Here is a 13,650-nt window from a genome sequence, read left to right on the forward strand (position 1 = left end):
CACCAGTGCAGAGCAGAAATATCACCTCCTATGAGTGTGGGTGAGGAGAATCTTAAAGGTACTGAAACCTGTACTATTATCCTTTCTTTTGCAAGATTTTTCAAGGTTTAGCAATTAATAAGACAGAGCAAGGAAATTATTGACATTTCTGTTTGATCCCCAAGTAATGGGAGAGCTGTTAGTCAACCACTTGTAATCCTATGGATGCAGAGCATCATCCTAAGGGCATTAAATGGTGCAAACAGCTGCTGTTTTCATTACAAATCTGTCTTTTCATGTCGTTGCCTCCCCAGTGCTGCTGCCTCCTGTCATCTCAAGCACTAAGGACTGCTAAATCTCCTGTATTAACTGCAATCCTTTGATGGATTGAGAGACTTCCAGAGAAAATCCAGCTGCTTGTGAAGAATGCTCCTGGACTTGTACTGTAGTACCACATGGTCCTTGTAGTGTAGCATGGCAGCAGAATGCCAGATGTGCCCCAGATTTTGGATGAGGTGTTAATAGACCCAGTAGATTGTGTGTTACTGTTAACAAAATGATAATTCATTGAGTTTTGCAGAAAAAAAAAGATAATTCTTCTGGTCAAAGTCCACTTTGGGTTTTTGTGTCCTGCTTGCTGAATCCCACCCACCCACCCACTCTGTCAGTATTCAAGACAAGGTGCTCTTCCCTCTTTGTTGGTGGTTTTATGGCTGCTGCACTGGTTTTGATAAAAATGCTAATACCAGTCTGTACCAGTTTGTAGGGAGCAAGGAGAAGAGGTTCTGATTCTCTTTTTACTAAGCAGATGTCTAATCCCTAGTTTTGTATCCAGAGGCAAGCCCTCAAGTGTATTGTGAACTGCGTTGCTGAGCATTCTGCAAAAATTTAGAAATGTAGCCAAAAATGTGAGGTCATATTCCTGCTTTTTTTTCCTAAATGCCACCAGGAAGGAAGGAAAGAAGGTATTAAACTCTTCTTTCTGGTCTTCTCTGGACTCTCGCACCATTCTTTGTAAAGGTGAAGGCAGAGCTGCAGGTCCATTATCTAGAAAACCATTTCTTTGTTTCCATCTTGCTTTTATCAAAGTGATTTTATTTGGCATAATGTAGCTCTCCATAAGCCACAGAACACATGGAGCTGCATATGAAGGAAGGGTCTCTGAGCTGTGAAATCTTTTTTGTGAGTTGTTCCATGTGGCAGTTCTAGGTCCCCATAGGAAAAGGCAAAACTGTTCTTTATTAACCTGGCGTTCAGACTACATTGATCTCATTGCCCCATATTTAATGGTAAAAAAGAAACTGTTTTAATGATTTTGCAGGAAGAACCTCAAGTGGGAAGGTGATATTTTGTGACTTTTGAATGAGAAGAAGGGGAAGGGCTCTCCATTTAGGTATTGCATGAAACAAGAGCCAAACCTATCCTGGCTTTGCCAGAGCTGCTATTGAGTGAAAAGTCAGCATAGCCAGCTTTGGTTATGTTTGATTGTCTGAAACTGGGGGTCTTAAAAATGGAAAGTAATCACAGAAAAAGAAAACAGAAAAGGAATGGAAAAACTGAATAGTCTAAAGGCATTACTTGTTTTTCTTTGGCTGCAGTTTTTTCATTTGTTTTTTTTCTTTTATTTTTTGTTTAAGTGGGACAAATGATTTGTTGTTATACAAAGAGGAACTCAGAAGGGTTAAAATGAAAATATGGATAGAACAGAATGTCCTATTTCCCAGAAACAGGACCTGTTGCAGAGAGAGCAGTATAATACCTCAAGTGGACTGATATTTATCCTGCCTTCCAGGAAATAAATAGGGATTTGAAAGAAAACGAGTGATTACTGCAATTTTCAGATAGAGGGTTTGCTTTGTTAAGGGGCTGTTGTCTGTGACAACAGAACCTGCATTTACACATGGGTGAGTCAGGCACTGTGGCTTCTGGTCTCCTTGATGTTCTTGTTTCCATTTTTAGTCCATCTGGGCCCTTTGTCTGCTTTTCTAGTAGGCCCTTTTCCAGTTTGTTGTGTGTGAGAAGCTATTCACCTGCTCTCCATACTCAGGTTAACCTGGTTCACTGCATCCTGGACTTTCTCATTGTGCTATTTTTCTGTAATGTCAACTATTCTTCCAGTAGCTTGAGATGGTGGGAGCAAGCTGTGATTTATGTACCTACAGCTCTATTTATGTCAATGGCTAAAAGCATTAGTAGTACTGTACCTTTCTCACCTTGGATAGCCTTCATCCTTTCTTTTATTCCTTTCACCCTTTCTTTTATTCCTTTCACCCTTTCTTTTGTTTTCCATCCACATGTTCTGTGCTTGCCCTGCCCATGGCCACGTCCCAGCAGCCCCAGGTGGTGACAAACTGTGTGTTCTGCTTAGGTACGACATGAAAACAAGTGTGTTGCTCCTGAGAGGTGCCCGTGCTTCCACAATGGACGAGAATATTCCAAGGGAGAAACAGTGACTAAGGACTGCAACACCTGGTGAGCCACTGGAAGGATGTTTTTTTTTCTCTTTAGGGGGTCTACTGTGTTTCTGGTAACACCAAATATTGTTTGCTTACCACATCTCTTTTAGAGAAAGCCCGTTTTTGCAGCATATTAATTGTACAGACAGCACATTCCCTTTGCATGTTGCATAAAGGTCCAATAAAATTCCTTGCAATGTTGGCAACCTTTACCTCGTGCCCTACAAATAGTTGTGTGTCTGTGCAACTCCCCTGTAGGCAATTGACAGTGGATTTTGCAACACAAGATTACAAATTAGGACCTATATGCTTTGGGGTGGGAGGAATGGAGCCTGGGCTTTGTCACTAAGCTTGGCTGTTGTGTTTCCCTTTTTGTTGGCTGTCTGAGGCCCATCAAATCAGCTCCTTTCAGCCAGAAGGGGTGTGATGCACCAGCTGTCATATGTTAGGAGCTCCTCAGGGAAATGATAAAGAATTAGGAAGAGACAAATATCTTGTATCTCAAAAGAGTGATCTGTCCACTGATATATTAAAAAATAGGAAAATAGATGAAAAACTGGTAGTTTCTTAGGAGAAAAGAGTGAGTGCTCCATGTCTTTCACCAATATCCTGCTTGGTTGCTAGAAAAGGATTTATAAGTTCCAAGGGGAGTATTGGGCTGCTCAATTTGCATGGAGTGAAGCCCTCAGCACAGCCTTTGGTAAAGTACAGTGGGCCACTTTTGGCTTCTCCTGCACAGCACAGAGGTGCTTTGTTTCCTGTGTGTGGTGGGGGAATGGTGTCTCTTTTCCTTCAGGGCTCCAAGAGTCCAGGGTGTAGGACATTCAGCCACCAGTGCTGTGAAAATCCTGGGAGTTTTTTGAACTCAGACTTGAGAATCTGTTGTGCATTCTACCCTAAAAGTTCCTGCCCAGCTCTGTAGCAACCCCAGGAGCAATGTTTGTCATCCTCTGTATGACTGACTGGAGGTGGGTCAGAGAATCAGCACCACTGGAGAGTCCAATGCTAGATTTTTGTTCGGTACACTGCTCTTTGAATAACAGTGATTTCAAGCTTTTCATTTTTTAACTAATGGGACCACTAGTAACTAGCATGAGTTAGCCTTGGATGAAGGTTTTGTATGGAAATATTAATCTCCCAGTGTTTTGTTGAATTTCTTTGCTTTGCAGCTACATATAACATTGTGAATCCATGTACTGTAATTAAACCTGGGGGAAAATAGGCTTGAAAGGAAAAAAATGGAAGAGAAAGTAATGTTTTTGTCTAGGTACATATTCTATAATCTGCTTACATTGCATTTTGATAAAAGTGACTCAGCTGAAAAACAAGCACCATGAAAATTTTATTGAAACAAGAAGAGTACAGCATGAAACTCCTCAGTGTTAAGAAGGTTGCAAGATTCCTCATAATAACCATAATCAACCTTTTTACTTTTGATTATTCATGTAATCTTTGATCTTAAAGTAATCATAACCATGTTGCATCATTGTTGTAACTGCCCACAAATCTGGCAATACTATTGTAAATTATATTTCCTCAAATACATAGAATTTCCTTCAATATTAGGCTCAAGGAAAAGTTAGAAATCAGGCTTTTTCTCATTGATAAAAAGCTCTTCCTCGCATTCTAGGTGTTTTTCGTGAATATGGAAGTAAAATTGGAGATAAGGTCCCTTCAAAAATGTTACTAGAGCTTTTTTGCACAATATGACTTTGAAAAATTTCCTGATAGTTCTCAGCAAATATCAAGTCAAATGTCATTTAGAAAGTGATATAGGAAATTACTATTGCTTTGAGAATTAATAAGAATTGAGAGTCTGCATTTTGGAGGTCGAGGTCTTCCTTTTCTTTTGTTTTTGCTTTTTGTACTGCTGTTGCAGGAGTTCTCGTTCTCACTTGTTTCTAGCCAGATGTGAACACCTGCAAAGGCAATATATGAGCCAGAGGTGTCAGATTTGGCGTTTACGTCCAACTTGACATATGGGAGACCCTAATTCATGAACAGCAGAATGTCTCCAAGCCTAAGCCAGTGGCAAACCTTCTGTTATGCAATGTGTTGGGAATTCATTGTGGAGCTCAATGAAAATTTTGGAGTCACACTTGTGCAGCAGTGCACTGCAGAAATTTGCTAATCTGAATTTAACTACCCCATGTCCCTTATAATCTGTCCATGCATGTATTTACTGCTCTTGTCTAACTGCTAGCAGAGGAGAGGGGGCAAGAGATTTCATGCTACTAAAGTTTCATTCTTTGAAGAAAATGTTTTGCCCAATATTTATTGTGATGTGAACTGTTATCAAGATTAAATAATGTCTATGCTCAGGTTAAGACATTATTAGAGATCTTGGTTCAGTGCCCAGTTTTTCCTTCAGATAGCAATTTGATCTTGGGAAAGTACTTCAAGTTTTTTATCCCTGAGTTTTTATGTCTAGTATGGCTAGAATTCTTTCCCTGCCCTCACAGAGCTTGGTTAGAAAATTCCTGGGGCAGTGATGATGTCCATCTGCATTCATGGAGCATGTAGTGGATGCATGTTTTGCCATCCTCCAGCATAATGGTTAAATTATTATTAGATGTTGTGTCAAATGGTATTCTTACTCTCCACTGATTCTGAGTTTTATTTGCTCAGTCTTTTGCTAGTTAGCAGATCAATTTATTTCACTGATCAAAACCTGTGGATGTCAAGGGAGAGCTCTCCTTCCATATTTGCAGCTTCTGTAGCAAGGTTGTGCTCCTCCAGGATATTTCTGGAAAAGGGCCAGAGTGGTGGATGCTCTGTTTTGCTGAAAGGGTACTTGGAGCAGAGCAGCATATCCTAAATAAAATTCTAGTATAAAAGCATACTCCAGCAAATTCTAGTATAAAATAATATTCCAGCAGACTCTGTCCTGACCTGTTTTGTAACAGGGAAATTCAAACCACCCAGAGTCCTACATGCAGCTTGTAAGAAGCAGGGAAACACATTCCTTATTCATTTAATCTTAATGCATTATTTGGATTTATGCAGTCACTGCTAAAATATGCTGATTTATGTTAATGAGAGAGCCTCTCATCTGTTGGTAGAGAGCTCCTGGAGGCAGAGACTGTGGCACTTTCACTTTGCCTAAAGCACTTTGCATTCTCTTGCTTGTTGCTTACATTGAGATAAGGACAACTGTCACTCCCCCCTTTTCTCTGTTACAGCGTGTGCCAGGGGAGGAAGTGGGAATGCACCAAAAATCTCTGTGATGGCACCTGCACTGCTATTGGTACAGCTCATTACTTGACATTTGATGGATTGAAATACAGGTTTCCAGGAAACTGCCAGTATGTACTAGCTCAGGTAAGAAGAGCATGTCGAATGCTAAAGCTGCCTGATCATATAAAAACAGTTTTACACCAGGTGAGGAGCCCAATGTTTGGATAAATCACAATTAACTATTTCTAATTACTGAGCCAGATGTATACTAGAGAAAAATAGAGCTTATTAATGTCTTCAGAGATGTCTTGAGAATTTTGAAGAGTGAATTTTGTTCTATGTCAGGCTGTCATGTGTCCAGCTGGCCATCGTGAACCTTATGAGAGCACCTTGGTACAGAGCAGAGCTGTCTGAATCTCATCTCTAAAATGGAATTCCGGCTATCCATAAATCAATGTTTTCTTCTTTTCCTTTTTATCCTGTAGTGTAGCTTGCTGTCTAGCTAAGTGAGACAAGGAATGCTCGGTGAACCTTCCCTAAATATACCCAGAGCACAGGCTCTGCTCATTCCCTTCAGCATGGTCCCTGTCTTGTTCATACACCACCTGCTTGGAGTCCCCTGACAATATCCATTTTCCTCACAGCAAGGAGGAGAGGGGGATAAAGGCAGAGCACACTAAAACCAACTTTTGATTTGTGGAAGCAGACAGAATTTAGAGTTAACTAAGATAAAGGCTTGTCTGCATGCAAATTATTGTGTCTTTAGAAATGTCTGTGCAAATAAGGATTTATCTATAAATTTGGTCTAAAACTAGAGGGATTCACTGCTGGTGGGTAACAACAATATTCTGCAGTTACAGTGGGAAGTGTTTATTGGGTGGGCTACTATTTTCCCCACAGAGTCCTCATGAGTCACATTCCTTCTTGCAGTTAGGGACAAATGTGTGACCTGCCTCTGCCTAGGTCTTTGAAATATGCTTCCACCTTGATTCCAGCTGGATTATGTTTGAGGAGTGATGGCTTTGGTACTTCTAAGAGCTCTGTGTAAAGATCTTATGGGCAGCAATACCATAGGCTACTACAAAACTACTTAAAATGGAATTCAGATCCATTTTCCTTAAATGACAGACACAGAGAGCTCCACACAGGGCCTTTTTCTTAAAAGGTGTGTACTGAAAAAAATGAACGCTACCAAAAAATAAAATCTGAAAGGCCAGAGAGATGTGCGTCATCATGTAAATGTAGTAGGAACTCTCCAAGGATCTCAGAAATATTGGACTTAGAAGAAAATCAATACATTAAGCTGTGTATTCAGATGTGCCCTGTGCCTATCAGACATTTTAAAATATCCCAGATACTGTAACATGGTGGATTCTCCCTGCCAAAAAATACTCTCCAAATTATGCATGTGTGCCTCACTCTTTAAAGGATGAAACACATGAATATCAGTGCTAAGCATAAAATAAATGAACATGGGAACAGTTGGCATGCCAATATATATCCTAGTGACCACAGATTACAGTGTTTGAGACTTCTTTTTTCTCTGTGTTTTTCCCTATGTGTGTTTTTCAAGTACTCTGCATTACTGACTCATTTATTTTCTTATCTGATAGGATTTCTGCAAGGGTGACTCTGGAACATTCCAGATACTAATTTCAAATGAAGGTTGTGGCTTCACTGGAGAAAAGTGCACCAAAAAGGTTATCATTTTGTATGAAGGAGGGGAAATAGAGCTGTTCAATGGAAACGTATGTACTCTTTCTTTTCCTTTTGCTTCCTGTTTTTTTGGGGAAAACAATTTCAGATTTTTCAATAAGCTGAGGCATGAATGACCTCACACTCAGAGGTTCTTGATCATAAAATTATCAGGTTAGCAGGATTATATTTAACCATTTTGCTTCCAGAGGTATAATGTTTTTTGGTATTTCTGCTATTTGGTATTTCTGCTGTTTTGGTATTCCTGCTATTTCTTGATGCCAACCAGTTTATCTCAGATAATCATAGAATGTTTTGGGTTGGAAGGGACCTAAAAGATTACCCAGTTCTACTCCCTTTCTACTATACCAGGTTGCTCAGAGCCCCATCCAGCCTGGCCTGGAACACTTCCAGGGATTGGGCAACCTGTTCCAGGGCCTCATCACCCTCAAAGGGAAGAATTTCTTCCTAATATCCAATCTAACCCTCCTCTCTGTCAGTGTGAGGTCATTCTCCTTGTCCCATTCCAGACCCTTGCAAAGAGTCTCTCTCCAGCTCTTTTGTAGCCATTGTAGCTATTGGGAGACTGCAATAAGGTGTCCCTGGAACCTTCCCTTCTTCAGGGAACAATTCCCACTTTTTCAGTCAGTTTTCACAACAGAGGTGCTCCAGACCTCAGATCATCTTGGTGGCCTCCTCTGGACTCATTCCAACAGCTCCACATTTAATTATAGCTCCATGTACTGTACTTAAACCTGGGGAAAAATAGGCTTGAAAGGAAAAAGATGGAAGAGAAAGTAATGTTTTTGTCTGGGTACATATTCTATAATCTGCTTACATTGCATTTAGGTAAAAGTGACTCAGCTGAAAAACAAGCACCATGAAAATTTTATTGAAACAAGAAGAGTACAGTGTGAAACTCCTCAGTGTTAAGAAGGTTGCAAGATTACTCCCAATAACCACAATCAGCCTTTTTACTTTTGATTATTAATATAATCTTTGATCTTAAAGTAATCATAACCATGTTGCTTCATTGTTGTAACTGCCCACAAATCTGGCAATACCATTGTAAATTATATTTCCTCAAATACATAGACTTTCCTTCAATATTGGGCTCAAGGAAATGTTAGAAATCAGGCTTTTTCTCATTGATAAAAAGCTCTTCCTCACATTCTAGGTGTTTTTCGTGAATGTGGAAGTAAATTTTTTGGGCACCCCAGACCCTTTTTAAACATGGTTTGTCAAAGCCTGTTTCCAGCACCTTGAAGTGCAAGGAAGGGCTAAGAGATGACTGACCTGTGGCTAGTGAAACATCACAGCTAATTGAGCAACCTGAAGGACTGAGCACACACATGCACACACACAAAAAAGGGGTCACTGCTCCAAGAAGTTGATACTGGAATGTCAGCTGTCGTTTGCCCTGTTAAATTGCTGAATGGAGTATCCCCCTGACTATATTCTTCTTTTTCTTCCCTTTTGCTACCAACAAACATGGAAGACTTGATCAAAAATCGTTTCCACCTCCCATGTCCCTTCCCAGCACAAAATGAGCTTTACAGAGGGCAGAGTTTAGCCCTTTGCCTCGAGCACTGTAACAATCCTCGCTGCCTGTGAGCTCAGCCATTGCAGGGGTGCAGTGGATTATTGTTTCAGTCGCTGCCTTTTCAGAAGTCCTGTGCTCTGAGCTGGCATCTGGACCAGCCATTTGCAAGAATATTCCCAGTGAATCGTGAAAACCACTCTTTATTTGCTTTGTTTTGGGTGAGCATACAAATCTGTATCAGGTTTGGAATTGCCTGCAAATTGCCACTGAGGCTTGGCAGGAACACAAAAACATGGCCTTTATTAAAGGTGTCTGTGCAGTACACCTTGACAGCATAGGATCCATACAGGCTTTTGCGTGCTGCAGAAATGAACACAAGACATACTGGTTGTCCAGTTCTTCAGTTCTACTGCTAAAGAATCCCTGGCTTGGCTGAGGGTGAATAGCAGTGCAGGGATGATTCCATCTAGCTGGGCTTTGTCTGAAAGCTTCTTTAGGTGACAGATTTTCAGAAAAGCTGTGATTCCATTTGGATGTGTAAGAAAGGGCCAGAAGAAAGCAGCAGGTGATTTAGGCATCCAGCAGCTCCAACATCAGAGGGTGTTTGGTTCCTGAGGGAGCTTGTCCTTGTAAGACCTAGGTCTGTATTATAGCACTGTCCACATGACTCTGAGTGAATTTTCAGTTGTCTTTACGGAGAGTTTAAAGCTCAGTGTAATAATATTTAGAGCAGGTTTGTATAGAAATAACGACAAATAAAATAGACATTAAGGAAAAACAACTGATATGGAGATTCCTAGGAAAATTCTTATTCAGTAATGACTTTCTACTCTCTTTTTCCACAAGAATCCTTAGAAGCAAGCAGAAGAATCAGGTATTCTTTTAGCCATTAAAATGTTTCCAATTAACATTGTTTTGAGATGATATGTTTTGAGAGCAGCTTCTACTGCTGCTAGTAAATGGCGATTTAATTGACATGTTACAGTTCTGGCTGACATTTAAAACAAAATGAAATAATTTTTGATTTTCTGAAACAAATCTGCAAGTTTGCAAGGTCAAAAGTTTATGACTTCATGGTTGGGCAAAAAGCCTCCATAAACATAAAAATTCTGTAATTTAGGTCAACCTCCCAGCTGAACTTTGTCCTCTTCTGTGTTTTGGAACCCTCTGAATTTGGAAAGGCAAAGACTGTTCTAGGAATTTTAAGTGGTCAAGTGACTATACTGTGTAGTAATATGTTGGGCATAGGTGAAAGTTAAAAATATTTAGATACCTAAAAAAATCTTTTAATGTCTTCCCTAAAGACATTGAAGACCTTCTTTAGGAAATCCATGGAAGATGTAAACTGTCTTCTCTAGGATAAATGTTTCTGATGATAGCTCAGAGATTAAATTCTGTGCTGAGATTTTACTGAATTGAGCAAGAAAGAATAGTGGGATAAGGAAATATTTTGCCCTCAAAGTAGGGGAGTGGGTAAATGGTTTCTGGGCTCTTCTTTCTCCTTTATATTAATTGCTATTTGTACTGATTAAAAGTTTCCATCTGCCTCTTCAAGAACTAAGCAGTTAATGCATTAATATGGTGCTTAAAGTAACAGCCATGCCAGACTTTTCTTTTCAAATATGTTTAATATTCCTATTAAAGTTCCCATTGAAAGGGAATTGTGGTGTGAAAGGGAGCATTTTAAATTAATCTCTTAAATTCTTAGTAGCTGGAGGCAGTGAATTTGCAGCCAGATGGAAAAAGAAAGAGGCACACAGAGGAAGGGAAAGTGATGGAAAAAATGAATAGACACTGAAAGGAATCTCTCTGGATTTTTCCTGTTGGTGCAGTTGGTTGGGAAGAAGGTCCTTCCTGACTCCAGAATAAGACTGGTCTTTCAGAGGCCACTGATATGGTTATTCCAGTTCTCATTACACTGGAACCAGAAGGACAGAATTGTTAAGTTTCCTAAAAAGCTGAAATAAAAAAAGCCTGAACCAACATGTAATTATTCAGTGAACCAGTGACCAATACCAAACTGGTGATTAATTGACTATACCCTATCTTTATCAGCCCCAGTTCATATATTGGCATGCCCTGGGACCACATGCCAAGACTTTGGAAATGGGATGAGATTGAAATGCTGTACTTGTATCCCAAATTTTCTGGTTTTCTCTGGATAGTGTATGGAAACTCTCCCGAGAACAGCATGATTGGAAGACATGTCTCACTGGGAAAATAACCTACCTTAAAAAATAATTAGAGACATTGCTGATAGCACAATATGTTTCTCTCATTCAGGTAAACATCAGGGTACCTCCTAAGGGTGAAAATGATAATTTAGATGTCATCAAGTCTGGCCGTTATTACATCATTTTACTGGGCAAAAGCATCAGTGTGACCTGGGACCTGGCTATGGGAGTCTCCATTATCTTAAAAGGCAATTTCAAAGTAAGTGGTTTTTGCTTCACCTCTTATTCTCACTAAAGAATGCACTTAACCTGTCCCTGGGGAATGCTTTTTTTTTTTTTTTTTTTTTTTTTAATTAATGCAGATTTTCGTGGTATATTAGGTACTTGTTCAAAAATACTGTAGGACTGCCTTATTTTCCTGGTTGTTCAACTATAAGGACCAAATCCTGGATCATTGGAAATGAGTTACAACAGAAAGGATGAGTGCTGTGGGGCCTCAGAATAACCATAAGTGATTTCTTCTGTGTTCAAGAAGAGCAGCATAAGAGCAGATTTACTGGTGATGGTGATAGGACAGCAATCTCGAAAAATAAAATGGGATTGTAAGGACACACTCCAAAGAGAGCCACTGGGCACTGCTGATTAGATCAGTCCTTCTTTCTGGAGTCCTTGGGGACAGTGTGGTCCTGCTTTCAGCAAAGCAGAGTGGCAATGGGAGCTACACATTCTCTGAGAACAGACTCTGTCTGAGTGGCCTTGGCAAGGCCATGGGTAATTCAGGTTTTGAACCTCATGACATTAAAGCACCAGGCTAAAAAGTCTTGTTAACAAAACCCCAAGCTAGTCTACAGTTGTAAGATTAATGCTTTCTGTGCTTCTTTCCCTACAAGGATCAAGTGTGTGGTCTGTGTGGAAATTTTGATGGAATCCAAAACAATGATTTGACCAGCAGCAGTGAACATCTTGAAGTAGATCCAGTGGACTTTGGGAATTCTTGGAAAGTTAATTCCCGCTGTGCTGACGTTGCAAAGGTGATTGTGAATGAAGTGTGAAAACTAATTATTAGTGTGGGTTACAGTATCAGCGAAAAGTGGACAAAGAGCTTTGGAAGGATTAAAATAGGTAGAAATTAACTCCTTCTCTCATATTTTTGCCAAAGAATATTATTTCTTTAAATCTGGTAAAAGGTCAATTAACTTATGTAAAGCTTCTGGGCTGTCTGGCTTCAGAGGAATGTTAAAATAGCTAATTTATACGGTAGAGACTGTTCCTAGAGTTATCCAGCTCAGATTCTTGAAATCCAGCTATCACTGGAAATTTCATTTTAGAGTTTAATCTTAAAAAAACAGCTGCAATTTTCAGTCAGGGGAAGTTAAATAAAAATTTTGTTTCTCCCTATTCAAATTTCTGTATCCCAGATCTTAGTCTCTCCATTACGAACAATGGAATGCACAAGTTAATTTCTTTCTATATGATTATCTCTTTTTGTCACTTTTTTTCATTTGACTGAAGGGTAATAAAAAGTTGCAGTACTGAGGAGTGAGGCCACAGGGTCAGACTGAGAAGGAGCAGCTTCTTATTTCAGTGTCATAGGCACAGGATAGGACCTGCAGGGTGTTGCTGTGTTAAATTCTGTGTCAATACTAGTGCTCCTTCTTCTTAGATAAATTAAGTGGGAGGAGGGAAGATCACTGAACTATTTTTATTCAGCAGCAGCCTTGGGTATTGCCTGCTGAAATCTGATCATATTTTTAAGTCTCATGGACCTTCTGAGGAGTGTGGATGATCATTTGTCAGGTTGGGTGTTTGGTACAGTGGGTTTCCTGTCATCTAAATCTGAGTTAAAACTTCAGGGTACAAGAAAGAGCTGGAGAAAATCAAGGAGGTGATCTGCTCTGCTGCAGTAGGATCTGTGTGTGTTGTGCAACAGGTTGAAACTTTACTCAAAGGAACAATTTCCTTTACTAGTGAGTCTCTTCAATTTGAAGAGTCCCAAGGTCCTGAAGACAAGGCTAATGCAATCTCTGCTTGTCTCTTACAATATTAAGCCCAGCTTGGAAGAGACCTTGATGTCTCCACTGTGTGGTGGAAACATAGTGAAGCAGATGATGGTAGAATCATCATGCAGCATTTTGTCTGGAAGTGTCTTTGAAGAATGCACGAAATTGGTGAGTATTGGGTCACGTGTTTCACTTTCTTCAATCCTGCATGATCTGTGCTGGCATTGATTACAGCTGAGGGAGAAAGTGTGGTTATGCTGACAGCACATGGGACTTGGTGAAGGCTTGGCTGGTGTTCTCCTCTCTCACCTTGTCCTGTAGTGGAGGCTTTGTGGAAAAATGCAGCTTTATGAGAAAACAGACCTATTAAGCTATGAAGTAACTTCTTCCCAAGGGAAATTTTACTTTATGGTCCAGGGACTGCACATGAAGTGAAGCCTAAGGGTTGAGATTTGAGGGAAGGGGGAGTTGAGCCAATGCAATACCATTCAGGCTCTGTTATATCCAAGCTGCTGCATGAGAGGGATAGGGACAAGGCTTAAAAATATTAAGTGGTTGCAAACTGCAGTCCTTGCAGAAGATTTGCACTGATTTATGTGGCGCCTTGACCCTTGGCAAGCGGAGCA

At 40.1% G+C, this 13,650-nt stretch overlaps 1 protein-coding gene across 2 annotated transcripts in view; it reads left to right on the forward strand.

Annotated features, from left to right (window-relative positions):
- Positions 1-13,650, forward strand: part of VWF (von Willebrand factor) — a 116,560-nt gene that overhangs the window by 43,322 nt on the left and 59,588 nt on the right. For both annotated transcript variants that reach the window (NM_001256234.1, XM_030289102.4), the window contains 6 exon segments: positions 2,348-2,451; positions 5,618-5,756; positions 7,226-7,360; positions 11,134-11,283; positions 11,915-12,055; positions 13,073-13,192. In NM_001256234.1, coding sequence (NP_001243163.1) covers positions 2,348-2,451; positions 5,618-5,756; positions 7,226-7,360; positions 11,134-11,283; positions 11,915-12,055; positions 13,073-13,192 — 789 coding nt within the window.

Source organism: Taeniopygia guttata, chromosome 1A (genome assembly GCF_048771995.1).
Source record: "Taeniopygia guttata chromosome 1A, bTaeGut7.mat, whole genome shotgun sequence".
NCBI lineage: Eukaryota > Metazoa > Chordata > Aves > Passeriformes > Estrildidae > Taeniopygia > Taeniopygia guttata.